This window comes from Mauremys reevesii, linkage group 21, assembly GCF_016161935.1.
Source record: "Mauremys reevesii isolate NIE-2019 linkage group 21, ASM1616193v1, whole genome shotgun sequence".
NCBI lineage: Eukaryota > Metazoa > Chordata > Testudines > Geoemydidae > Mauremys > Mauremys reevesii.
In genome coordinates, this window is record NC_052643.1 from 5,645,519 (window position 1) to 5,658,266 (window position 12,748).

General features: G+C 44.9%; 1 protein-coding gene across 7 annotated transcripts in view; it reads right to left on the reverse strand.

The window, feature by feature from the left end:
- UBR4 (ubiquitin protein ligase E3 component n-recognin 4) overlaps positions 1-12,748 on the reverse strand; it is a 115,126-nt gene that overhangs the window by 30,827 nt on the left and 71,551 nt on the right. For all 7 annotated transcript variants that reach the window (XM_039509301.1, XM_039509300.1, XM_039509299.1 and 4 more), the window contains 14 exons: positions 12,335-12,420; positions 12,005-12,092; positions 11,667-11,860; positions 10,026-10,265; positions 8,891-9,029; positions 7,671-7,796; positions 6,967-7,095; positions 5,953-6,296; positions 5,061-5,151; positions 4,576-4,660; positions 4,050-4,177; positions 3,120-3,249; positions 1,789-1,946; positions 638-747 (listed from right to left, as the gene is read on the reverse strand). In XM_039509301.1, the coding sequence (XP_039365235.1) occupies positions 638-747; positions 1,789-1,946; positions 3,120-3,249; positions 4,050-4,177; positions 4,576-4,660; positions 5,061-5,151; positions 5,953-6,296; positions 6,967-7,095; positions 7,671-7,796; positions 8,891-9,029; positions 10,026-10,265; positions 11,667-11,860; positions 12,005-12,092; positions 12,335-12,420 (2,048 nt within the window). The remainder of the gene's footprint in view (positions 1-637; positions 748-1,788; positions 1,947-3,119; positions 3,250-4,049; positions 4,178-4,575; positions 4,661-5,060; positions 5,152-5,952; positions 6,297-6,966; positions 7,096-7,670; positions 7,797-8,890; positions 9,030-10,025; positions 10,266-11,666; positions 11,861-12,004; positions 12,093-12,334; positions 12,421-12,748) is intronic.

Below are 12,748 nucleotides of genomic sequence, written 5' to 3' on the forward strand. Positions count from 1 at the left end.
GTCTGTTTCTCCCAGAGATGGGGATTAGCTGAGGGGAACGTATAAAACCTGGCAAGGATCGATTACGGCATAAGACTCTTATTGATTTTACCCATTGCCCTGTGCACATTGTACCTCTGGGGGAAAGAACAAATAATGCTTTGTTTTGAAGACTGTTTAAGTCATTTTTATCAATGTGCCAGTCACAGACCCTAGGAATGAAAGGGCTTACAGGTGTCCAATGTAGCTGAGCTAGTCACATTAACATGGATGGGGAATGGCCCAGAGGATCCAGACCGAGAGTGGCTGGACTACGTGGTTCCACCCACAGCGAGGATCAGGGGTGCAGCACTTGAGAGGAACTGAAAGGGATCTCAGGCATGGTTCACCTTGTAACTGTGATAGATGGTAGGGAAACAAGGTAGGAGAAGAGCTGTAAGGAGCCTGCCTTTCCCCATTTGTGCTTTTTCTCCCCAATACCAGTTCTACCAGGGTTAAGTGCTGCTCCTGTAAAGCAGTAAATGCCCAGGGGAGACGTACTCTAGGGATTGTGGTGAGAATTCTTAAAGGAGTGATGTGCAAGTTCTAGTGGGGAATCAGAGAAATCAAATTATGTGATTCACTCTGATGCTACAAAGCTAAGCACCTTGTGAGATACCTGGTAAGGAGATCGAGGACCTGCTGCTTCCGGCTGGGGATGGTAGCCAGAGCTTCCACAATAGTGCATGCAGCCTGCCTGGCAGCTTGGGTTGCAGGAGTAAACAGTACCTAAGGTGGGGAAATTAAAACATGATGTCATTGGCAGTGGATAGGTAAACCAGTGACAGTCACTAAAATGAGACCAACATGGTGGCCTAGCAGTAGTGCTCTGTATTGCCATGCCAGAGACCTAGGGATTGTCGACATGAACACTTACTTTGCAGCAAGCTACGGTGTAAAAATCTACACTGTTTCAAAGCAGTGTAAATCAAAGAGCACAAGAGAACTTTTGGTGCGTGGCAGCAGCATCCACATGGACACTTAGTGTGTAGCAAGCTAGTACAGAGTAGACTGACACCCAAGCTTGCTGGGAACAAAGCTTTTTTGCAGACAAGCCTTTAGATTTGATTTGAATCTTTCTTGCTCCAAAATGTGGTGAGGTGTGAGATCACTGTAGGCAGAATGCTAAGCCACACAGAACTAACACAGAAAACAAGCTACCTCACACTGTTCAATGCCAGCTGATGGGTTCTGTTCAGGACTCTTGAAACAAATGGTAACCAAAATGTAGTGATTGGACAGGAAAAAGTCAGTGGTGATCACAAGGTCACTCAAAGGTCCAGAGAGTTTTAAAAGAAGGCAGAAAGCTGGGAGTTATGTTTTTAAATGGCACTTTCATAGACCCAGCCCTAGGGGAGGTTTTGTGTGCCAGTCAGTCAGCAGGGCCTCTACAGGTCTGCCGGGGTATAAATACCATCCCACTCTTTCAGTCAGCAGGAAGGGCAATGCAGAGACCTTGTCCTGTCCCAGCTCCAGCTGCTTCCTGCCCTTCCTGTTCATTCTTGAAAGCTTTCCCCCTAACCCCAACCTGCTATAAAGGATTCCTTAAAAGGGCAACACCCCTTTTCTTTCAGCTATCCAACAATGACCCCACTTGCATAAAGGTTGCGGTGGGCACAGTGTCTCCAAACCACAGCTCCTTTGACACCTCATGGCTTGCTTGAAGAGACACTACCAATAACCAGTTGTAGAGCTGTGAGATAAAAACCATCAATGATTAAGAATGCTACAATTCTTGGGTTGTGTACTGGATGCCTCCAGGATGTTTACCTGTCGTAACCAGTTATTATGTCCCAGTTTGAGATCCAGAGGGCAGGTTCTCTTCCCATGGCGGCTCATGAACTGTTTCCATTTCCAAACATACTTTTCTGACAAGTAGAGATGGCGGAGCTCAGTTCTGCCGGGAGCTTTCCCATTGGCTTCTGTACCTACAATATCAACACAGCTTAAGGGAACTGTCAGCTCCCACTCCCTATGAACACACCTTGTGCAGAGGAGCTCAAAGAGTTCCCTTTCCCTGTGAATACAACCCCCTGCTTTGAGGAAATAGAGGATTCCATGTAGTTCTGTTTCTTTTTCCTGCTGGAACCCTCCAAACCACTCTAGGAGCACCGGGAATCCTCCTGTGCTCCCTTCCACTGCCATTTTCAATCCTTCACTGGGCCAACCTTCCCTCTGGCCAAGAAATGCAACACATGACTTCCTTGGGAACTCATCAGTTCTGCTCTCGAGTTGGCTGTGAGGATTTCTGTAGTACTTCCCTCCTGATGTTCCCAGAGAGTGTGCCCACTGCCTCTGCAGCACTGCTGTGTCAGGTCTGAAGGAGTCCGGAACTCCAATTCCTCTCATGTTACTGCAATGTGCTGATACCAAGGCACAGAGCTGTCCCTTTAAGTACCCAAGTTGCATTAACGTATTACTTCTATAGTACATGGGTGTGCATAGCACTTTATACCCAAATCAACAAAGAGGCATGAATCCTCCAAGTGAGAGTAAAGAAGATCCATTCACTAGGTGAGTCCTGCATATTATCATCATATTGTACATTGATAATCACATTGGTAAACTGGGAACTGCTCAGCACATGAGCCTTGAGATTTTGTAATTTATATTACAAAGGGATGGAGTTTTCAGATGATGTACAGACAATTATTCATCACAACAGCCCTATAAGGGAGGTGGTATCAACCCATTCTATAGATGGCCTACTGAGGCAGAGAGAGATTAAGTGCCTTGCCGAAGGCCACAAAGTTAATCAGTGGCAGAGCCTGAAGTAGAACTCAGTCCCAGGGGCCCAACCTTGTATTCCCACCATTACACCATATTGCCTCCAATGTCTGATTTTATTCCAAGAACACTCTCAGCCACAGGGGTTGAGCTACAGGCCTAGCAGCTCCTCGGAGATGGCAGCGCTGAGTCTACCCATTCTGCAGCTGAAGTAGAAGAGCAGAGATTATATCAGCTGTGAACAAGAGGGAAGGAGACAGGCAGCAGTTTTAGGACCCGCTAACTAGGTCAGCACTCAAACCTGGCCACATACAAATGTTCTCTGCACAATTTCACTCCATTTAGAAAAGATAAGTAAAAGGACAGGACTCTACCTCTAGCAGGGAGGCACTTTTTCCAGGCCTCATATGATGCTTTGGGGTCCCTCTTGAGCCAGAGCTGAGCCTGAGCATGGATCTCATTGCTGTAAGGTTTAACAGTGGTGAGAGCATCGACAGGGATGTCCTAGGAAGCAAAGGGAAAGCCTCAAGTCTGTGACAGCCTCAAAAAGCAAATTTTGTTCCTGAGACGAACTATTCCTGTGGCAGAACAATCAGACATGCCTGCACAATGGACAGGTAAAACACAGCTCTCCACAGGAGGAGAGGCAACTATAGCAGCAAGGTTTGTGTTCGATGTAATCAGAACACTAGTTTCAATTATGTAAGTTTAGACCACTTTACTTCAGTGCAAATGATACTGAGCTGTGTACATCCCCTGCTTTCTGCCCATGACACTGATGGCCTATCATTTAAATGAAGGTGCTTTATTCTAATGTAAAAGGCTGATACTGCTATGGAGTTCGATATCCCACGTCTGACATCGGACAATCCAAGTAAGACACCAGGGTCGTGACACATGCTCCAGTTGTGAACGGGTCACACAGAGAAGTTGATCAATTTTTGGTCTAAACTTGTTACAGCTCTACATGTACAAACGTTCAGTTGAGATAAAAATCAATAGATGTACTTGCTTCAAAAAAGCTAGGTAAAGTGCTGTAAGAACCTGTATAAAGTGACAGTCATTGCCTTGAGGGCCCTCTTTCTATGCATCTTAAAGCTGTGCAGGAGAAAGTGGAGAGACCGTTAGATATATCCACCCCGTCACTGGATTCCAGTGCATGTGGTCTTGTGCTTCTAGAGCAGCAGTGACCAGGAACAGGAAACCCGTACATATGGTATTTTTTTTCTGACACACACTACTGTGTCTCAGATTTCAGTCAGCTAACTGTCTCTTTGCTCAGTCCGAAGCGTCAAGGGAGGTACCTTGTTTTTCTTGCTGGTTGGAGCAGGCGGTTTGATCAGTTTTTGTAGAATTCGCAGACACATTAGGGTGATGTTCTCAACAACTACGGGAGTTTTAATGTTCACTGCCATCAAGAAGAGGCTGAGAGCTGAAAGGAGGACACAGGGATTAATGCCATGAACGAGTATGCAGTAAGGCTAAGAAAATCCCTGGAAGAGGTACTACTGCCATAGACACAAATCAAGAGTCTTCAACAGACGGCAAGATCTCATACCCTTAGGTTGAGCCATCACATTCTCATGGAGAGAAACGTGCCCGTGATAGGAAAAAGATCCCACTTCCCTTCGCCTCTAGTTCTGCCCTCTCCATGCTCTCCTGTTGTATATACTGCCCCCATAAAGCCCACAGCTGACTCCCCCACTACTGACCCCAGTTACCAGCTCATCTGTGCTAGGATTAATACACTATATCAGGAATTTCCCATTTTCACAGTCACCTAACTCATGCTTTTTAAATTAAACTCCCTTATTAGCTGTTTGAACGTACCACAACGCAGTCGCAGCTCCCAGCAGCTATCCTCCTTAGAGATGGAATCTGTTAGCAGTAACATTTCATACTGGAGGCTGCTAGCCTGCAACAGAAAAATGTACAAAGTTTTACGAAGGCTCGGGGACAGAGTACAGTCCTTGGTGCTTCTTCAATATCTGGAGGCTGGGGTTCGGGGTACACTAATTTTGGCAATCTCAACTCAAAGCCTCTATCTAAGATGACTGGTAAACTGTTTGAGAGAGGCCCAGGATAGAGTGCTAAAAGTGAGGACTGAGATGTATTGGCAATGCTGAGCGGGGAAGCTAGCCCACCAACACGTCATGTTATGCTTGACTCCAGCCTGTGTCATAGCACCTACCAAGACAGAAATGCCCTCGACTATGGATTGATTGGGAACGCCACTTTACTGAAATCAATTATTAGAATCAAAAGGCCACTGGAGAGGGGTAGGGGAGAAATAGTAAAATGCTGGAGTTCCTCACCAGATCAGGGTTTGCCCAGTGTCCTTTCAGAGCTGCAGAAACCTTCCCGATTATTAGGTCATTCATTTGTTGTGTGGCCTCTGGATTGTCTCTGATTTCAGAAGCAAAGTAAATACTATTAAACGCTGCTTGCAGACATTTCTCAGATACACAAAGCGCCTCTCATTTCAGTGTGGTTCATCTAAAATTTATAGCAAGCCTGTCCAAATCAGCACTTTTCTGACATAAGACCACAACTTATAAATCAACTTCTACAGAGGAGGAAACTGAGGCAAAGACATACTAATGTCCAACTCTCAAAGTAATTTATTTAGGATGCCAAAACTTGGGAGACCCTGTTCCCGATTTTCTGAAGTGCTGAGCATCCAAAACTCCTGCTGAAATACTGAGTGCCTTCTAAAAAACACGCTTACGCCATCTCAAACTGAGGCACTCAAAAACTGTGCTTACTTTTGAAAATGTTGACCTACAGAAAGTCAGTGTAAATGGCAGAAATCGAGTTCAGGATGTCCACTAAAACCACTAGGAACAATCTTATTACAAGTAGGAGTATGTGTGAACTCATGCACCACCACAAGTATAGAGCTTCCCAGAGCTCAGCTGTTAAACACAGAAATGTTTGTTTGAAGTGGAGTGCTTACGGAAAAGCTGGATGGACAAGCTCTAAATCCTTTACAATGCCAATACGCGCTCAAAGTGATTGAGCCACAGTTAACATTGCAGTGGGAGAGCTCAATTGGTCTTTGGGTGAAACTGGGTTAACTAAAGCAGGTCTCAGTGTCATTAATTATATGGCTACTTCAAAAATGATTTTCCGTTAGTGCATCTACCACACTAAAACTGGAACCAACAGGTATGAAGCGCCCTAAGCAAATGCAGAGCTGAGTCTAACCTGGTCAGAAGGCACATGAGCTGACGGACCTCTTCCCGCATCGTGGCTGCGCCCCGGCGCAAGTTGTAATCAAACAGCTCTCGGATAAGGCCCTGGGACACAAGAATGTGCCTGATGGCAGAGTTGGTTGCCAGGGCCCGGAGCAGCGTTATGCAGTGCTCAGTGACGGCTGAAGCACAGCCATAGCATTTTGTTGAAGATGTGTGGCCACAGCCTAAGACAGACAAAGCACGATATTGGCTGGCAGTAAATGTAGGCTGGACAGTGGTTCGGGATGATTTGGTTGCTGCCTCTCTCTGCTGGAGATCATATTCCAGGAGCTCCTTTCTAGAAGCAAAAACCTTCTGTAAACATACAAAAGAGAAGGAGAAGAAATTAAAACTGCAGGATTTAACCCCTCCTAAACTAACTTTTAAATGTTGTATTTCAATGGAACTAAATGCAAAATGGTGAAGAAAAAGGAGAAGCTGCATATGATCATCATTTTTTAATTTATCCACGTCTCAGGTTATGGTCACTTAATATGTTTCATACAGAAACATTTTTATCCAAAGATCTCAACATACTTTAAAACGAGTAATTTATAAACCTCACACCGCACTTATGAGGTAGGTAATTTTTATCTCCATCTGACAGAAGGGGAAAGCAGAGAGGCAAGGTGACCTGGACAAAGTCACCACACATCAGTGGCAGAACTAGCAAGACAACGGGGGAATCCTGACTCCCAGGCACTTCCTCTAACCAGTAGACAACACTCTCCCCATTACATGCACTATGTTGCTTAAGGGTTTGGTCTGCAGTGCCTGAGAATTAACAGCTGTCTCAGCGTTTAGGAAAGGTAGCTCATGGGTTTACTGAAAATCTGCTACCTTTCTTCTGCAGAGCAGCCCTTATTGTTACTACCGGGGGTCAATTCAGAACAGCCACAGCTCGCTTTGCATTTTTTATATCAATTGTTTGAAGTAATTTAGGACACTGGGTTGCCCAGATTGACAACGAAGTGAATATTCATACCTGAATGATCTTGGAGAGTTCATCAAAAGAATTCTTGCAGTCACCACAGTACTCCTGCGCTAGCTGTAGTATGTACCTGTTCACACTAGCTGAGGAGGAGCTGATCCCACCACTGCTACCAGAGTCCTCCTGAAACACAGGAAGCAGGGAAAATAACCAGCAAGTTTACAGCAACAAGTAGTCGCACGAGAGGACTATACAAACAATAAGCTTTCTACTACAAAAACCTGCTGGAGAGGAGATGCCCCTTTGCCATTCTCTGCAGTAACTTTGTAATATCTAATCAGGCAAGAGGAAGATTTTTCAAAACAGGCAAGACTAAACACACGCACAATGACACTCTCCGGAAAATACCAGAGAGACTCATGTACCTGTAGACCACACACTACGGTACTGGCTAGTTTACCGACACGCAACTGGCTTGGCAAGCTACTCCATGTAAGCCTGGAGTGTGAAACCAGAACGACAGTTTCAGTTGTAGAAGAGGATGGGTTAGATAAAGGCAGCCTAAGAGCAAAGTCTATGGATCCACAGGACTCGATCTAGCCCTAGCAGAAACACATTCACTTCATTCCCTTCCATCACAATCCTGATTGAAATAATGCTGCTTTCTGGTACGCAGCATTAAGGCTAGTGTCTTATTAAGCCTAGTCTTGGCTAAGATCAGTTGCGCCTTATACTGGGATTTGTCTATCCCACATTACCTGTGGCTTTTCGGGAGCAGCCTCGTTTACTTTGCACAGCAGGTTTTCCAGCTGCGGTCGGTGTCCCATCAGCTGATGATACACTCTGTCAGCCTTATCCAGAAGAGTGTTGATATTTGTTACTGCCTTGGAAGAAAGAAAGTAAAAAAAAAAAATGGATGTCACATTCAGAGAAGATTTTTATTCCACCTTTAAATAGTGTTACACCCGCCAGCAGAAACAGTTGTTGATTCATCCATCAGTTCTGCCTCTCAGCGTCTCTGACTTAGAGGCAGTGCTACCTACAAGGCTTTGGGTATATGGGCTCCTGGAAGTCATCATGGCCACAAGTCAGAGCCTAAGCACACAACATCTAGTTAGACTAACTTAATCTGTGCATGGGGAAAACAGTATAGAACCAGGATTGTTTGTGCTTCCTCCCACGCTGCCTTGGGCAGTGGGGTGGGGGTAGGACTGTAGGGGCTCCCCATAAACATCTGTGAAGCTACCTCATTATCTTCCTTGAGAAATCTCCTTAAACTCTCCTTTGCCATGATGGCTACAAAAACCTTGACATTCGTTAGGATGCTGGTGTGCAGATACCACTGCCTCCCATGCTGACCAATACTGTCTCGTTGCTTCCTTGTACTCCCCCTCTGTTGTATCTTGTCTTATACTTAGATTGCAAGAGCTTTGGGGCAGAGACTGTTCTTTTGTTCTATGCTTGTACAGCACCTAGCACAACAGGGCCCTGGTCCATGACTGGGGCTCCTAGGCACTACCCTAATAGGAACAACAAATAATAATACTGTAATCAAACACCCCTCTCACCACAGAGCCCTACATACATGGAACCGATGGATGCTACATACACGGCACTGGATGGTGGCTTTGCCAAGCGAAGGAAAGCCATTTTACTACTTTTTTAAAGAGTTGCCTGCCTGATGCAGAAGACACCTCTAAGTGAGACACTGCGCTTTACATCCCCTGAAATACTTGAGGTGGGAAGGGGATCCTGTACAAGGCTCAGTGCCAAAGCAAACTTACCTCCATGATCAATGCCACGTCCTGCATTAGCCACTAAGGAGTGACATAAGGTACCCCCCCCGCCTACCTTCCAGGCACCAAGCACACTGCCTCCGTAATGCTCCCAGCTGAGATACCACCTCTGACATCACTAGATTGTTGGCACGTCTAAGGGATATTGTGTTTTGTTAGGAAACTACTTGTACTAGTCTCACCTTCTTCCGATCCTCTTCATTTTCTATTGGATCCACTGCACAGCAAGGCTTGGCATACAGCATGAAGTCAAAGCGAGCGTATTTACAGAACCCACAGGCATTGCAGAGGAAAGGATCCTTCTCATCATAATTAATGGATCTGAAAAGCAAATCAGAAGAATTAAAGAGGGCAATAAAACTGGTTTATTGGGGTGCGTGTTTGAATGACAGTGGGGAAGGCTTCAACTTCTCTGTGTGCACGCACACACACTCGCACAAATGAGATGGATGGGCATTAAAACACCCACGCTGCCACCATACCGGTTGGTAGCCTCACAAATACCTGACCACTTGAAGCACATTTTTGTTGTTGAAACACACCCACTTTGTCTTCATGTCCTGCTGTACGGTAGTGCAGTGTGGCTGTGAGCTGTTATATGCCTGCCATATTTCTATACAGTAGGTGGAAGCATTTCAGTATATACACACCAACAGGATCCCTCTAAAGAATCTGCAAAGCACCTTGGACCCTTCAGAGTTGGGAGGAGAGACAGACTGGCTGGACAAGGAGACGGGACAAAAAGCCACCGGGAGGGGAGGGTACGGGACAAGGAGTTGAGGGAAAGAGAAGGAAATTAATAATTCTATAGTCAGAGCAGGGTTTGAACAGTGGCAGTAAATAAGACCTGTGGCCAGACTGCGAACAATGAGGCTAAAACAAAACATTGAGTAGCTAGCTGCTCATTCAGTGAGCACCATCCATCCTGCGAAATGACTGAGACACAGGTCATGTGGGGGGGAAAAAACAACAGTATGTGATCGTTAGTCTATATCATAATGCATGTCAACAAAGGCACCAAATTAAGATTCCCTGGGCAACCTTAATTCTGGCATTTCCTACTTTTGGAGGGCCTGACTTTGCAACTTTTTTTTTTTAAACGTAGCTTTTTAGATGTTATATTTGGTTTCTGTTATTTGGCTACATTCACATTATATCCCTGAAAGCCTGTTTTATACTTGTGGACTATATGATTCTGATTAAACTACATGAATGTGCCGTTTTACTCTACAGGAGGCTGTTTGCTAAGCATGACATGGTACGCAGTGCTAGGGCCCTACAAATTACTGGTTCTGGCTGAAGGAATTATAGACTCACCTGCACTTGTGGCACTGGTACACATTCTCGCCACAGTTCCCACACACCCCAGGGTTGGCTGGAACAGATGCGCTGCACCGAGGGCACTGCAGGGTTTCTGTGGAGGCCTGGTAATTCTCATAGAAATCTGCAAATTCAATCATCAAGTTTGAAGCCACAATGGGCAGTGGCAAATCAATCTTCACCTCTGTCTGGCCTGGGGTCAGCTGTACCTTTTTGGCTTTGTGCCAACGGGCAGGCCTGGGAAAGAGAGGAAGAAACATTCATTTAACAGAACAGTAACCTCCCACTCACACACACAGAAGCCAAAGAACAACCATCTCAACTCAAAATCTACTTTAATCAGCATGAATGGAGAGCAGTTCTAAGATTCATTTTCTTAGCTTGTATATTGATATTATATGTTGCCAGAAATGAACTTTAAGCTGTTATCCTCTTCGTAGCAAGAGACTGTTTAGGATTAAAGAGCTGTTGATGCCTCATGGAAAAAACTAATTTTACAGACCGTTTTTCTAGGGATTTTCACCTCTTTATTAGTAAAGACATAGGTATGAAAACAGGATATTTATTTCTAAAGATATCATCTGCTCCTCCTCCTTATTCCCAACCTGAAGTTAGAATCCTCTCTTTGTGACATCATAATCCTCTCCTAGGCAGCCACTTGTGATGTCACTGAGGATTAGAAATTCAAATACGCAGCAGGATAGATTAATTCCTAAACCAAAAAGATCCGATTCTGGCGAGAACGTCTCAAGAAGAAAAGAAGTATATAAGCAGAAAAGGGCTAGACGGTCTAACATGTTAAAAAGGAGCACTTTCTGGTGGTTAAAGCAGGGTATGGGAGTCAGATGATCTGGGTTCTATTTTTAGCTCTACTAATGACTATTGTGTGGCCTTGGGCCACTCACTCAACCTCTTTGTACTGCAGTTGCCCCATCTGTAAAAGAGGGAACCCTACCTCATCCGTGGTGTGACTATGTTTAATTCATTGTGTTGGTAAGGGGCTTTAATGTCTTTGGAGGGATGGAGATGGAGACATTCAAAGTAGAAGCTTTCATGACGTGTCAGTGGCTTTAATATTTATCTTCAAAAAACAAGCAAGTTATTTGCTTAAACTGTATCTGCGCGCACAAATTTTGCAGGCACAAATCAGACTCTAGGTTTTGAAAAACCTAGAATTTGGATGGTTTCTTTGGTGCTTTAGAAAACAAAGATCCCAGTGCAGTCCCACTCAATGGCGCAACCGAGGCGGAGGCGGATAATACTCTCAGAGGGAATGCAAACACAAGCAGCCAGACAGACAAAATCAGCCAAGTAGTGGAATGGCCAGGAACATGACTTGAATCTGTTCATCTCGGCAGAAGCTAGGGCATTACATTCAGAGGCCTACAGCTACAGGAGTTTTACAGCCATGGCCGTCATTGATTCTCTTCTCCCCACCCTCCAGAAGGGACCAGGGAGTTTCATCAAGTACACATCCTGACCAGTGTGCCTTAGCTGAGGAGCTGGAAGATTAAATGAAGTCCTCTAATTCAGGAAAGTGTCATATCCTATGCCAGGAAACAATCAGCCCCATATCAAACTTGTATTTTGGCCAAGAAAAATATCCTGACACCACTGCCAAACCCGAGAAGTACATACTTGTTTTTCAGCTCCACTATGGCCTGCACTGTCCTGTTGTTGTAATAGAGGTTGATAGTCCGGACCATTTTGGTCCTTTTCAGATCTCCTATCTTCACTGTCACTTTGCTAATGGTGTGGCTGCCAATCAGCTTCACCACCTGCTGGGTAGTGGTGTATCGTGTGTCCACCTTGATGGAAGACAGCTTGATGTACTGGGAAGAGAAACAAAAGTGCTATTAAAATCCTCAGCCAACACAACCAGATCCCAATGAATGGAGAAATACAGCCATTTAGATGGCTATAAAGGCTGGGATCTCTACAGTCTGAAGGGAAGACAAACAGCACTGATCACTTACACAGAACGGAACTTCTGGATTGTTGCAGACAAGACAAGGATCACTCTCCAAATAATAGCCATCAAATTCCACCAGGCCAGACAGCGTGCTGGATAGAGAAAACATTAAAAATATCTGTACTTTGACGTTCACTCTGCTTTAAACACAAGTCATTCAGAGAAGCAGAACAGATTTAGTTCGAGTGTTTTCTTAAGACCAGCTGCAACAAGTCTGTGATTTCAGCTGAGGCCCAGCCCCACCACTGTTTTAACAAAACACGTTTACACTCCCTGGTGGAGCGCAGCTGAAAAGTTCTTGTAATGTGCTGGAGGAAAGAGAGGAAGAACTCACTTGTAAATGTTGGAATTAGGATGGTTGGTAAGGATGTGGTTTTGGGTCCGGAGGATCTCAACAGCCTTTTGGGAGTATTCCTTCAGCTGAAATACAGTTAAACAAAGAAGAGAAGGCGGGGAAGAAATACCTTTTATTGGACCAACATCAGCTGGTGAAGAGATAAGTTAAACAAGTGACTCGGGCAAGAAATAATATCTTTTCTGCACCTTCCAATTTAAAGCAAGTTTATGATTTTTAACAGCACCAAGGCCATATAGCGTCCCTCCCTATTGCCTGTTAGTTCCACAGTGGATGCATGCTCCATACCCACGAGAAGCAGACTTTCATTGATACTAAAATTAGCCTTCTACTGAAGTGATGATGCAGATTACTGTCAAATGTCTGTGGAATGCTCTCACCTCTTGTGCATAT